General features: G+C 37.3%; 1 protein-coding gene across 2 annotated transcripts in view; it reads right to left on the bottom strand.

The window, feature by feature from the left end:
* Positions 1-12,676: 12,676 nt before the first annotated feature.
* The window catches only part of LOC131855920 (disease resistance protein RPV1-like), a 36,724-nt gene continuing 34,091 nt past the window's right edge, over positions 12,677-15,309 (bottom strand). For both annotated transcript variants that reach the window (XM_059209662.1, XM_059209663.1), the window contains exons 3-5: positions 14,886-15,212; positions 13,299-14,789; positions 12,677-13,220 (exon numbers count right to left, since the gene is read on the bottom strand). In XM_059209662.1, the coding sequence (XP_059065645.1) occupies positions 12,768-13,220; positions 13,299-14,789; positions 14,886-15,212 (2,271 nt within the window). In that variant the 3' untranslated portion in view covers positions 12,677-12,767. The remainder of the gene's footprint in view (positions 13,221-13,298; positions 14,790-14,885; positions 15,213-15,309) is intronic.

The raw sequence follows: 15,309 nt of genomic DNA on the forward strand, positions 1-15,309 counted from the left end.
AATGCAACACTTAGCCTTGAATGGAGACTTGAAATGATTGATTGCTTGAATGCTTGAGTATAGTTTCCACGCTTTGTACACATATCCTCCTCATCACGCCAAATGAGAGAGAAAAATGTAGTTTATATACTTGTCAATTAGGGCTGATAGACTGATTTTCCCGACCTTAGGCCGACCAGGGAAGTATATTTCCAAATTGCAATCAAAAAGACCCGATATCACTTAGGAGACCGGGCCCAAAATAGGACCCAGGGACCAGGGCGCTGGGCGCCCTGGTCCTGAGGGACCAGGGCGCTGGGCGCCCTGGTCCTGAGGGACCAGGGCGCTGGGCGCTCTGGTCCCACCTCCGGGACAGCGGGGTGCAAGGAGGTTCAGGCCAAGGTGCTTGAAAAATGCAGTTTTTGGTGTCGTGAGCAAGTTTTGGGGTCTCCATTCAGGTTGCGTGTTGCGTCGCCATCGTGAAGACTGAAATGCAGTCGAAATTGCAAGTGTCGCAATTTTAGGATGCTACATTTAGCCCCCACTTTAGCGGGAGTATGTATGCTCATACTTCCGGTAAAGTACAAGGAAACAACATTGAAAAACTTTCACCACGTCAAGGAGGCAAGATACACCAAGCCCCCAGTGGACTAAGGATCTTACGACTTCGATTGACAAACTAAAAGGGAAGATCACGAGGGAGAACCATGACTGTCAGTAGTAAGGTTCCCTCACTATGAGTCATGTAAGAGAAATACCGAAAATTTTCAAGGCAAAGCTAAGTTCTCCAAGAAATTTTCAAGTATCGTGAAGGGATAGTCAGGGTGTATGCCCCCCTACGTTAAAGCAATCGCACGCGCCTCAACGGGGGTGATTGTTTTAACGTAGTGATACACATAAGAAATGAGAAAGGAAAGGAGCACGTTATTGCAAGGATTTAGCCCCCAAGTGTGAGATAAACCCAAGGATAATAGACACAAAACACAAAGCACGAGGTGACTTCGCTTTCCTCGGGGTCAGTATGCTGTATGATAAGTCATTTATATATCATATGTATGTATGCATAATTGTTCTTCATTCCCCAATCAAGGAAGGTCACCTAGAAGAAGGGAACACATGTGTCTTTTGAGTCAACATGAGAGAGACCAAAGAGATCTCAATGCTTTGCATCGTCCTCAAGTAGACAACACTAAGGACGACAAATAGAAGAATGAGAATAATATATAGAAGAAGTAACAAAAGGGAGGGGGAGAGAATCTGCCATGCTAATATAACTAGTCTAGCATGTCATCTACCCCCCGATCTTGCTGATCAATGTTTCGGGAAGGCAGGGAACACGCTAGAGGAGGAACATCCAACACAGCAGATGGAGCTATCACAAGGTCCAAACAAGGGCTATGTTCATGTTCCGAGCCACATTGTTCTTGTCTAGGAGCTAAGATAAGTGCTTTAGAAAATTCATTAGATAAATGGTTATCAACATCAACAAGTTCATATTCACTATCAGAAGCAAGAGGAGTAACATTTTCATCATGAATAACATTTTCATCTATATCATCATCAAGATTTATAAAAATAGGATTTTTAACTCGCACAGGATCAAGACCATCATGCATCTTACGTTTAGGAGATTTAGGCTCAATATCCGGCTGAGGCGAAAATGGAATAATGCTTGTTGAAGGTGTTTTTGGAGATTGTAAATTTTGAGGAGCAGCTGCTTGAGCCCTAAGACGACGTTTTCGTCGGCGTTCGCGTGCAAAACGATTACGTCTAGTCTTAGTAGGAAGTGGAGAAGATTGAGGAGGAGGAATGTTCTCATCCTTAGCACTTGGGTGTTTAGGTTGTGGTCTCTTAGGCTGGATAATAGGAGAAGAAGAAGGTCTCTTTTCTCTATAAAAGGCAGGAGGAGGAACTGCTCCATATAAAGGAGGAATTTTTGGTTTAGGGAGAAGACCAAGTCCATCATGACGAGGAGGTATAGATCTACTCTTAGAAGATTTATCAGGCATAGTCACAGTCACATCCATGGGGACGGGTTGGGAATCTTCTTGAGGAAAGACATTAGTTTTATCTTTCAAAGGAAGAATTTCCTTCTCAACAATGATAGGAATGTCAAGTTTAGGTGTTCTAGGTTCACTTAAAGATAGGATCATATCTGTTTTCCACTTTTGATAAGATTTAAAAAGATGATCACTTCGCGGGGGAAGAGATTGGAATTGTTTAGGCCAAAAGTAATCAATAGGAACACTAGAGGTTCTTTCAGCTGGTTTAAAGAGACTATGATTGACAGTAACAACTTCACCATTATGGGGAAATTTCAAACACTTATGTATAGGAGAAGCAATAGCCTTCATGGAAGATAGCCAAGGATAGCCAAGCTTCACACGAAATTGTTCGGAAGAAGGAATAATAGCAAAGTTCACCTCAAGAGATTTATTATGGACCTCAATAGGCAATGTAATAGAACCAATTGCAGGAGAAGAAAATGCATCAAATAGTTTCACAATCACATCTGTTTTGTCATAGATCACTTGATTCAATTGCAAAGTAAAAAGAAATTCTTCAGTAATAACATTAACCATGCACGAAGGATCAATAAGCACTCCACGGCAAGGTGTATTTTTGACTTTTGCAACTATGTATAAAGGACCATCAGGTGCTCTAATGGTTTCACTGGAATCAAATGTGATGGAAGGTTCTTTAGGGATTTCTTGTTGCTCGACAAAGTTAATCACATTCGGAGTCATAGACACAAGACCATCAGATGAGAAAGAGGAATCATTAGCCTCAATTGCATTAGAGGTATGAGAGGTATGAGAAGGTAATGGATCAATAAAAATCTGAAGATTTTGGTTAGGAGGAGCTACAGATGTGTTGCCTTTATCATTCACTCCAGAAACAGAAATAGTATTATTATCAATCAAATCCTGAATTTTACCCTTTAAAGAAAAACATTTTTCAGTATCATGACCAGGCTGACAATGAAAATGACAAAAAGCTTTATGATCAAAATAAGGTGAAGTAATCTTTGCAGGATCAATTTGTCGTACAGGAGGAAGAGTAAGCACATTTTGTCCCAATAACTTATTCATAATATCATGCAATGATTCATTCAAAGGAGTATACTTTCTTTCTGTCCTGAAAAATTTAGAAATAGGAGGCACACCTGATGCTGCATTCACATTGTTGCTGATGATGTTTTCATTGAATTTGATGGAATCTTTGTTCGGTTTAATCTTCCCAAATGGTTGTTGACTGCTATCACCCTTATCACTCGGAGCCATAGGATGTGATTGTTCCATTTGACTCACAGTCAGTTGATAATTATGAAGAGTGGCACACAACTGTTGGAAAGAAGTAAACTCAGAAAACAGAAGTTTGTCTCGAATATCTTTTTGTAAATTAGAAATAAAGATTCTTTGAATATCATTATCAGGCACTGGAAAAGAAATTTGAGCATACAAATGCTTATATCTACCAGTAAAATCAGTCACTTTTTCTTTAACACCTTATTTACAATGCATTAAATCAATCAAAGTAACTTTAGGACTTATATTGTTTTGAAATTGTTGAATGAAAGCATTTGCAAGTTGTTCGAAAGAAGTAACAGAATAAGGAGGCAACGAGCAATACCATTGTAGGGCTTTGTCTCTTAATGTTCTAGTGAATAGTTTTGCAAGCAACCTTGAGTCATAAGCAAAATCAGTACAAATTGTTTGAAAAGTTTTAACATGTGTTAGAGGATCTCCTTTACCATTATAAAGCTCCAAATGCGGGATTTCAACATGTTTAGGAGGGATAGCTCGAACAATATCAAGACAAAGTGGGCTCGCAACGTCAAATGTGGGCACACTAAACTTAGATTGATTCATAGAGGCAATTTGTTGCTGTAAAGAAGAGACAGTTTGTGCAAGATTGTTAATGGTCGCTTCAGTCGAAGAGTTCATATTAGGTGTGTTAGATTGAGATGGAGGTGTGATGTTATTGAAAGAAGGTAAAGAGTAAGGTGGTGGGACCCTATGATAGTCAACCATAGGGGATGATTGGATAGGAGGAACACTACAAGGAGGAATGGAATGGTTAAATGAATTGCCCCCTTGCGTCATGTTCATTTGTGAATATGTAATAGGAACATTCATTGAAGGAATGTACGAAGAAGTTGGATTGAATGAAGGAAGAGGATTAATTGAAGAAGAGGGAGGATTGCCCCCATGACTAGTGATCACAGGAGGAATGTCTTGTATAGAGGTAGCCATGATGTTTGATGTAAAGGTAGGTATACTAGCAATAGGAGTGGTCAAAGGAATAGAATGATTGACTTGTGTAGGAGGTTGTGTATAACCTAAAGATTCAGCACAACTCTTCATAGGCATCATATTCGAATCCACAATATGTGCGATACCACGTAAAACATCAATTCCATTCTTATCACTTTGAATCATGCGTTTTAGACCCTCAATTAAAGGAAGAGCTTGACTATCGGGATACTCATGAGACATCCATTGGTGAAAATCGTCAAATTGGTTATCCAATTTGGAAAGTTGTTCAATGGAAACTTCATGGGGAGCTTCTTCATCATTGGGAGGATTAGAAGAATTACCCATGTCCTCATTAAAAAGGCTATTCAAATTAGGTTCCATCTCCTCGGTAGTTAAACCTCGGAAAGACTTAATTCTACGGCTTCGTCTAACGGGAATAGTGTAAGTAGGGCTTACTGTTGTAAAACTCATGCACTAGAGAGAGAGAAAAGATTTTGATCTTAGAGGTAGCAATTTTCAGTAAAACCAGCCAATCTTCCAGATTTAAGCTGTTAAATACAATCACAACAGTCTCCCGAAATTTTGGAAAAAATGTCCGGGACCGTGGCGCTCGGAGTGCAACACGGTCCTTGCAACTTTTTTCGAAATTTGCAGGGATGAAAGGTATGATGATTTTAGAGCTAATCTGAAAAAATTGAGGGATTTTACGATCTATAGATAGGCCAAATTAAAGTTGCAATCTCAAAATTGAACCCTATCAAGATTGTCGAAAAATGCAAAATTTGAATTTTTGAAAAAGAGAGGGAAACTGAAATTTTGAATTTTATGATTTTAGAGGGAATGTCAAAAGCAATGCAAATTTTGAAAATTAAAAATTGACTCAATTTCACGCAAAATTCAATTTTGAAAGCGGAAATCAAAGTTGTTGTAATTAAGCACTTAATTTCAAAAGTCATAAATTGCAAGAATTTGAATAAAGCACTGAAATTTCGAATGAATGTAGACACACTTTTCAAATTTATGATAATAAAAACGCAATTTTGACACAAAATTTGAATTTCGACAATTTTTGAATGATTAGGAGCCTTAGACCAAGCAATCGCAAAACCAACTTTGACTGTAATTTTGAAGGTGTTATAATTGATAAAATCAGCCAAAATTCTGGATTTTAGCAGAAAAACACAGTAAGATGTCGCTCCCGAAATTTCGGAAAAAATGTCGGGGACGATGGCGCTCGGAGTGCAACACGGTCCTCGCAACTTTTTTCCAAATTTTCAGGGATGAAGGATAATGTGATTTTATTGCAGAATCCAAAGTTACAGCTGATTTGGAGATGTTTTGATCAGTGAAATTGTCGGACAAAGGTTGAATCAAGAGGGTTTCAAAAATTAGGGTTTTGACTTTTAACCACTTAATTTTCAAAATTAAAGTACAGACATGAATTGTTAATTTGTAATAGAAGGGCAGATCTGAAGCAAGCATTAATAATTAAACATTTCGCAAGTTCAATGTTCAAAAAGAAAATTTAGGGTTTTTATGCAATCACCTCTAAAACTTTGCAAAAGATCAAACATGGAAATGTAATCAACTTTTCAGATCTAAGCATGAAAAATCAGAAAGAATGTTCACATCGGGTTCACCAAAATGTAAAGCGAAAAATCGCTGTCGAACCCTAGTTGTTCTCCCCTCTTCTGACTCCGAGGAGAGAGAAGGGAGGTTCGCTAGGATTCGATGGGTTTTCACTTAGGGGGAAGACTTTACATTCAAAAGAGGGGTTGAAACTCATAAGATTCAATCCCACACAATGTAAGATTGGATGCTAAATGAATTTCAAGAGTTAGGAAAGCAAGGCTACCCTCTTTTGTAAAGAATGTGCATAGAAGAATTAAGCTAAGCATGCATAGAAAGTGACAAAGATTCGCTTATAAACTGAGTTTAGGTTATAAGATGAAGCTGCGGACCTGGAATTAACAGTAAAATGTCGATACGGCGCTGTCCTGCAAATTTGAGCAAAAGTTGTCGGGACGATGGCGCCCGACGCCACGGTCCTCCGAAAAATCCGTCAAATGAAGGGGGATCGGTTCGTCTCTGCACAAGGATTCCAGATCTTCAATCTCAGCCGCGTACCTGCAACCTACACACAGAAAAGCGAACACGATGGGGGGTTAGGGATTAGGGGTTTGCCTTTAGGTCAAACCCCAGTTTTGGAATTAACCAAGAAGTGAGCAAGAGCTGTAAATGTAAATGACTGTAATGTAAACAAGTACTAATACCTTGTTCTAAGGATGTTGGTATCCTTATGTGCGAAGGTTTAGATGTTGTATGTTGTAGTATGTAGTATGTTGTATGTAGCATGTAGTAAGTGATCTCCTCTTCAATGGTTGAATCCTTGACTTGAATGCAACACTTAGCCTTGAATGGAGACTTGAAATGATTGATTGCTTGAATGCTTGAGTATAGTTTCCACGCTTTGTACACATATCCTCCTCATCATGCCAAATGAGAGAGAAAAATGTAGTTTATATACTTGTCAATTAGGGCTGATAGACTGATTTTCCCGACCTTAGGCCGACCAGGGAAGTATATTTCCAAATTGCAATCAAAAAGACCCGATATCACTTAGGAGACCGGGCCCAAAATAGGACCCAGGGACCAGGGCGCTGGGCGCGCTGGTCCCACCTCCGGGACAGCGGGGTGCAAGGAGGTTCAGGCCAAGGTGCTTGAAAAATGCAGTTTTTGGTGTCGTGAGCAAGTTTTGGGGTCTCCATTCAGGTTGCGTGTTGCGTCGCCATCGTGAAGACCGAAATGCAGTCGAAATTGCAAGTGTCACAATTTTAGGACGCTACAGTTACCTTGAGGAATGTTATATCTGATGGGATCTCTATCTCTTTCCTCTTCATGGCGACTTTGTCTGTCCGATGCTTGTCTTAATTGGGCAAGATCAAAGTCAGAGGGGAGTTTTGCTCCTTCTTGAGCGAGTCTTAAGAAGTGAGCATCTGCATTGCTCCTGAGTATTTCATCAAAAAGTTTGTTAAAGAGAGGGTTATGCTGAGCCCTTTCTATTGTTGCAGGAGTGGGAGTACTTGGGTTTTCATCATCTGCATTTTCTCCAAGTGCTTCTTGAAATTCATTGAGATTTTCCTCTTCTTCTTGTTCCCTTTCTATTTCTCGTTGCCTGGACTGTGATCGGGTTTGGGCCATTTTGTTTATAAGCTTTTGTTGAAGTTGTGTGAAAATGCTGATGAGTTTGTTGATGAAATGAAAGATGGATGGTTGGTGTTTTTGTGTTGTATGTGGATCTCTAGCACTTTAAGGTAGATGTAACCGAAATTCCTTCTTTGAATTGCTTGTTTGTTTGAGGAGTTTGGATGTGATAAGGTGTAGAGAAATCTGAGATGTGTTACAGATTTTGACTACCTAGCAATGAGAAGATTCACTCATGAACTAGTTTTAACCTGCGTAGATGTGTCTCTTAGGATGAGCTTATCCTAGATGTAGAAACAATCTAAAAAGTGATGTGATGTGTTTGATTCAAGCAATATCTAAAAAGGAATCTTGGGACAAGAACCTCTTAATGTTTTGAGAGTTTGGGATGGATTGATGATGAAGTGATGATGTATGAGTGAGATGTTGGATGTTTTGTTTTCAACTTTCAATAAAAACTTTGTGTTACAAATGGAACAAACTCTACTTCTTCCCTTTCAGGCGTTGGTGGCACTTCTCGAGCTGTGTTGTAGGTGATACAGATGTTTGGGAAGAAGTTGGGATTAATCTTTCCTCCTTGATTTTTGTGATAACTCAGAGCCCTATATTGCATAAAAGCTCTGCGATTCAATGATTCGAAATCAAATTCGTTTGTTTTTCCTTGAAGGTAGAGACGCATGTGACGCAGAAAAACTCTATGTGAGACAAAGATTTCTCTATTTATATAGAAGAATTTCCTCCTTTTGATCAAAGCCTTTCAGCTCAATGGTCTTCTTTTCAAGTTGATATTCTGATGACGCTTCTTCTTTCGCAAGATGTGAAGAATGGTCATAAAATTTGACTCTTTGTTGTTTGCACTTTGTTTTTGGTATTTTTGTTTGTTTTTGAGAAATGTTGGATGAATACTTTGTTTTTGGGATTGATTTTCTGATTTTTCTTTGACAAGAAAACAAAGCAAGCACACAAACACAAGAATGTTGCCCCCAAAGGCACAAATGAGTATGGGTCTAGATCAACCCAATCCTTGGACTTGTATATGACCCTTCCTTTAGATGTATTTTAAGATGTATTTCCAAAGCCTGAAGTCGGCTCAATTTGCACTAGGTCTGTAAAACGAACACAGTTCAAACACTTTTTATCCCTAAGGTCAAATGGCCAGTTGTGATAAATTTAGCCCACATCTTGATATTTCTTCGACTTTGGTACTACATACCTTATGAATCCCGTCGTGGCAGGTAAGGATGTGATATACTAAGTCTTGCACGAGCATAACAAATAGATGATCCCTATGATGGGGGAGTCACCACTTTTATCAAGCCACAAGTGACTTTTCAAAAAGCTATGTTTCTACTCAAGGAAATATGTATGGTGAGTATCTTGGGAGCAAAACCATCTATGCTCTTGCACTAAATTATATCTCAAATATCCTCAATCAATAGAACGGGTGGGCTACTATTTAAAGGTGTTTAGTCATGTTCGATGTTTTTTGACATAAGTTCATTCTGCAGTAACTCACTTAAGAGCCTTGTAACTGGTGGTGGGGCCCATTTGTCCTTTCGGTCAGTTACACTGTAGGAACAGCTATACCCAAGGCTACAGCTTTCACTCACACCTGATTTCTATAACGGCTCGAAGGATTTACCGCTCAAAGTCGTTCCCAAGAGTGATGTGTCTCTTGACAGACCTCTCTTAAAAAGATAAAATTTTGAGTGTTACTAACACTTTTCTCTTGCACCTAGGACCACAAAAGCCAAGGGAGAGGATAGTGTGTGTTAGAAGTAGGACCACTCGACCAACTCTTTGCACAAGTGTGCCAAGCACGAAAAACACTTGTTCTTTTTAATCTATCATTGCAATGTGATCTAACTATTTGGAGATGTTGCTCCAACAATCATGGTGTTCTTTTTAATTTTCAAAGGCAATTGTTTGAGTAAACTAGAATTTGAAAATCCTGGTCAACTTAATGAAAAACACGTTTGCATGAAGTAAAATTGCTTTAAAAATGAGACAAGTTGATTGTGAATTTTATTTGCACCAAAAATGGAAGTGTGGATTGTGAGTTTTATCTTGATGCAAGAAATAAAATTTGTCTTGTTGATTTTAAGCACCAAAACGAAATTTGTTTCCTAACTTGCAAAAAAAAATAAAGTTGTTTTTGTATAAGTTTGTGGTTCTTTTTACCTTGGAACAATGAAATTCTTTTTAAGAGCCCCAAACAAATGTGTGATTCTTTTTTTAAAAGCCCAAATTTGAAATGTGAAGTTAATTTTAAACCAAAATAAAAAGTGAATTCATTTTTAAAACCAACTTCAAAAACAAGTTAGTAAAAAATATAAATCTACTTTTTAATCTAATTTAAATCTGCACAAAAGAGAAAAATAGTTAGTAAAATCCGCCTATTTGGTGGGCTTCTACAAGCCTAAATTTATTTATTTTTTTTGTTTTTTTTTTTGGTTACAAGGTGATTTGTACAACGTTTTGTTATAATAGCGCTAGTCTGCGTTTGAACAGAGGCACTATTTAACATAAACGCACTAAAAGAAAGGGAAAGATAGAGAAGGGAAAAGCACTGAAACAGGGTGAATAGCGCCAAAATAATGTCAAACGCACCAAAACAGTGTCAAAAACGCAACCTGTGTGACATTTTCAACATTCAAACATGTTATTGGTTAAAAAAAAAAAAATTGATCTTTTTGGTGTTTGGATTCACGTCGGGTTCACCAAATGATGCTCTGCAAAAAGGATTAGAAAATCTGTTTGATGGCAACACACACAAGAGCACAAGAAACAAACATTAGTGTTAGCAACAAAAGATTATCCTAAACAGGCATATCAAGAGAGATATTAAGCATGAAATAGAAAGCATATAAACATAGAATAAAATAGCTAATCAATATGCTCATAGTTGCTCCTCCTTTGTTCCTCTCCTCTCCAAGTCCCAAATGAGTGTAGCTCTCAGCTTTTAGCACTAGCCATGGATGTCATATGGAGATTCAAGATGGTTGAATATGATAAGCAAATACTATACAAGAGTAGATAGTGATGCTATGAAAAAACTCTATGCTAATGCCAGTATAACAACAATACTCTAAAATGCTTCCTCTTTTGCTTGAGGAGAAGGGTTCTATTTATAGAAGAAATGGGGAAATGAAGGGTTAAGATTGAATGGTTTAATCAAGGGCCAAGTTTGAAAGTTGGGGATCCATGTGCACAATTGGCACCAATAAAATAGTGACAAGTGTCAACATAGGATTGGGTTGAGAGAAACGGTTGGAGGCATTAAAGGCCTGAGAAGACCTCATGGTTATCTAGAGGCTAAGGGTCAAGTCCAAATTAAGATTACCCACTGGATTAAGAGTTAATCCAAGGATAAACCTTTGTGCAAATGTTTAAGAGATAATCATGGTCAAAGCATTAATGGCCTGATGAGACCTTTGGGTTGGGTAGAGGTTGAGTCAAAACAAATGTTTTAACCATGTGGGAGGGTTTGAGGTAACCATTAATGGTTATTGGAGACTTTGGGGATTAAGTGGTTGAAGGTTGAAAGCCTTCAATGGTTATCAAAGACTTTGAGCCATTTAGTGGTTGAAGGTTGAAAGCCTTTAATGGTTATCAAAGACTTTGAGGGTTTGAGAAGTGACTTCCCTTTTGCTTAGGAATGTGACAAAGTTTAGAGAAGGGGTTAGGTTATTTAGAAGTGATTAGAAAATTCTAGAAAGGGTTTAGGCATGCAAGTGGATTTTGTAGGAAAATACAAGTGGGAGAAATTTTGGTATTTTCAATTAAAATAAAATCATTTATTTCAATTAAATGGTGTAATTTGCATTTGGATAAATATTCAAATAAATATTAATTTATTTAAATGAGAAAAATGAAGATAAAGCATTAAAATGTTTGAAGACTTTGAGGGAAACCATTAAAGGCTTAAAGGCTTTAAGGAAAACCATTAAAGTCTTAAGAAGACTATAGAAGGAAGCCATCAAGTTTGAAGACTTTAAAGCCATCAAGTTTGAATACTTTAAGGGAAACCATTAAAGGTTTCAAGTGGGTGAAGATAAATAGGATTTTAAATAAATAATTTATTTTAAATAGTTGTGCAACTTGCTTTTGTAGGAAAATACAAGTGGGTGGAGGATAAAGATGATTTAAATAAATTATATATTTAAAATAATTGTGCAACTTGCATTTGTAGGAAAATGCAAGTGGGTAGAGGATAAAGGTGATTTAAATAAATGTTAATTTATTTAAATGTGAGAGGTGGGATTTTGAGGGATTTAAATAAATATTAATTTATTTAAATGTGAGAGAATATTTAATTAAATAAATATGATTTATTTATTTAATTAATGGTCTGGATTTGGTTAAGTGAATTAAATCAAATAAATTGAATAATTTATTTAATTAATAGGAGAAGAGGGTTAAGATGAATTAATTAAATATTAATTTAATTAATTATTAATTGATGGTTAAATAATCAAATAAATACTAAGTATTCATTTAATTAAGTGGACAGATTTATGTGACTACACTAATATTTTTAATATTCTCCTTCAAAAAATGCCCACCAAAAGATATGTGAAGTCCTAATGCCAAAGCTAGTGTAAAAATCAAACTTATTTGGTATGTTGGAAAGATCTTCAAAAGTCGAAACTAGACCCTAAAGAAGTTCTAAAGAGGTTTGAAAATGCAATTTATGAAAAATGTAGAAAATACCAAAGAAAAAAAATTAAATTGATCACTTTCTGTCAACCCATGGGAAATATAGTATGGGTTTTTGTGTCCCTGAATTATATTATCAAAAAAAGGAGCCTTATAAAGATAAAAAAACGCATTCACAAGGATTTCACTGCCCTGTGAACTTGAACTCCATTGTAAATTGACTATTACAATCCACAAGAGAGCTCTAGACAAATATCACATTTTTCCAAATTCAAACATCCAAAATCTACCACTAAATTGGAATCATTCTTTATTCAATCATAAAGCTAAATACCCTTATCCATTACATTTTTTTTTATAGATTAATTACCATTAATTTACTAATACATTAACCAACAAAATTCTTCTATTATTAATCTAAATTAATCTTAAGAAATTTTATTTTTCCCTTTGCAAATAAAAAAGACCTATTAACCTACTTTAAAAAAAACTCAATTTCAATTTATATATTCCTAAAATAGTTACATTCATAAATGATTTCTATTTTAATTTTTTTTTAATAATTTACACTCTACTTATAATCAATGCAAATCATATTACATTATAGCAGCAATTTTTTAAACCAGTGGAGCACTCTGTCTTGATCACCAATCAAAAACATTCAGCCTATTCACAACCGCCAAAAAATAACAGTAATTTTTTAAAAGCCTCCACAACTCTTTGTTGCTCGCCCATCACTACCATTCCCCTCCCTGAATCACATTCAGATCCCTCTAGTGTGTACTCCTCTGTCGTAAGGGAAGGTTGTGTGAAAACACCTAACCATACCCATTTCCCCTCTCCCACGACCATATTAATGCTGGTGTCGAAGTTTTGGGTGTAGAAGCGTAGAAGATTATCTGCGGAAGTGCAATTTATATGAAAACACACCATCGCTGCCGCGTTGGAAGGATGCCTCTGCCCGCATTTTAACCTCAACGAACGTCTTTCATATATACAACCACTACTCTCGTCCACGCATGAATCAACCAAAGTGAGACCAGGAAAGGCAGAAGACTTCATAACTGATTCCACACCACGCTCTGTCCTTCCGCATATTATACTTTCCGATGGCCATTTCTGCAATCACTAGTATAAAATTTACGAACAACCAATACACAATAAGTTAATGACTTCAAAAACTGTTATTAGTATTACCTTTATAGTCTGAAGGCAAAGTTCAATTGCTGAGATGTTGCATTCTGCTGCGAGCTGTAGCGTCTGCAGTCTCTCCATATGCTCAAAATTTATGGCTGGCATGGATGGTTGGTCAGCAGTTTCTATGATTTCAAATTGTACCTTGTCCCCGCAGTTCTGTATACGCAGTGTCTCAAGGTTTACCATGCCTGACAAAGCACTTATGACCACCAGCATTTTACAATTGCTCAACTTCAAGGCCTTTACTGATGTTGGCAACGTTTCGATCTCTACTAACTGCTGGTTATAGAGAAGGTCCAGAGTTTCCAGACGGGGGCAGCATTGTTGAGAGATTGATATCCTCGACACAGGAGTGCAGTATAAATATATCGATTTGAGGTTGCACAATGAAGAAGAACAGGACCCCGACAGAGACTTTATGCTCAGTTCTTCCGACTGACTAAGACTTCTCTCTGGCTCAGGTAAACATCCTAAGTTCTTAGGCAAAGATCCCAACTTCCAACACTCGTCAATTTTAAGATGGGCTAGGGAAGACAAATGACCAATAGATTCAGGTAAAGTTTTTAATTCATAACACTTCTCAATGTAAAGTTGAGTTAAAGTGGACAAATGACCTATAGATTCAGGTAAAGTTTTTAATTGACTAGAAGAAATGGTAAGACTAGTCAAAGAAGACAAATCATCCATAGACTCCGGTAAAGTTTTTAATTGACCACAAGAAATGGTAAGACTAGTCAAAGAAGACAAATCACCCATAGACTCAGGTAAAGTTTTTAATTGACTACAATAGGAAATGGTAAGACTAGTCAAAGAAGACAAATCACCCATAGACTCAGGTAAAGTTTTTAATTGACTAAAATAAGAAATGGTAAGACTAGTCAAAGAAGACAAATCACCCATAGACTCAGGTAAAGTTTTTAAATCACAAGAGAAATCACTTCCTATTTCCAGCACTTCCAATTTGCTCAGTTCGCCAATGTTACTTGGCAATTCCCTTAACCCGGTGCCTTCCGCATACAGATATCTCAACGACAACTGCTTTGTGATATCCCGAGGTAGGTTCTGAACTTTCTTACATGCTGAAAAATTTAGAGTCTCCAACTTTGTCATATTTTCCAAAATGTAATTGTTCTCTGACGTTAAGGTGAGCTCCTCGCAACCACTCAAATCGATATACTGTAGATTTATGAGCTGCTTAAAAGAATCAGGCAACATCCTCAATTTCCTGCAATAGCTCAAATCTAGATGTCGCAGGTTTGTCAAAAGACCAAACTCGCGAGGCAATGATGTTAGCTTCTCAAATCCACTTAGCTGGAGGTGCTCCAACGACTCAAGTAGACAAAACCCTTCTGGAAGACTGTCCACAAGACTATATGTCACTGGTGCGTCCACGGATATCTTTTTCAAATGTTTAAGACATCCTATTGACCCCGGAAATTTGAGGAAACTCTTGGCATATTGAAGATTCAGCTCTCTTAATTCCAAAGGAGGCTGCAGCCACGTTGCATTTCAAATCAGGGCAAACCGTGCAAAAATCATGAAACATATGATTCTTTAAATATTCATAAGGCAAATGAAAATACTTACATCTGTGTCGTTCCACAATTCTTGTAACTGTCCAGCATCTGGAAGCTCTAAAACTCTTAAATTCTTCAGCATTAGCCACGACGGAAGAATTGGCCCCGGTATATTGCTCCATCGCAGCCAGAGGAGGGCTGGAAATAGTGTTGCACATTCTTCTGTAAAATAAGGAGACTTCACAACAAAGATAGAAGGTGTAAGGGCATTAAACTTTGTAGAATAGCCTTTCAGAAGCTCCATACACTCTTCAAAAGGTGTACCATGATGGGGTGAGCACACTTGATAGAAATCATAGGTTGCCGCATTAATCCCCCGAATCAATATAACTCTTTCCTGAATTGGAATATACAAAAGAAAAATCCTTTAAAACAATTAAGATGGCATACCAACGAACGAAAAAGGCTTCCATGCCAAGTATTACAGAGCATAT

This window comes from Cryptomeria japonica, chromosome 8 (genome assembly GCF_030272615.1).
Source record: "Cryptomeria japonica chromosome 8, Sugi_1.0, whole genome shotgun sequence".
Lineage (NCBI taxonomy): Eukaryota > Viridiplantae > Streptophyta > Pinopsida > Cupressales > Cupressaceae > Cryptomeria > Cryptomeria japonica.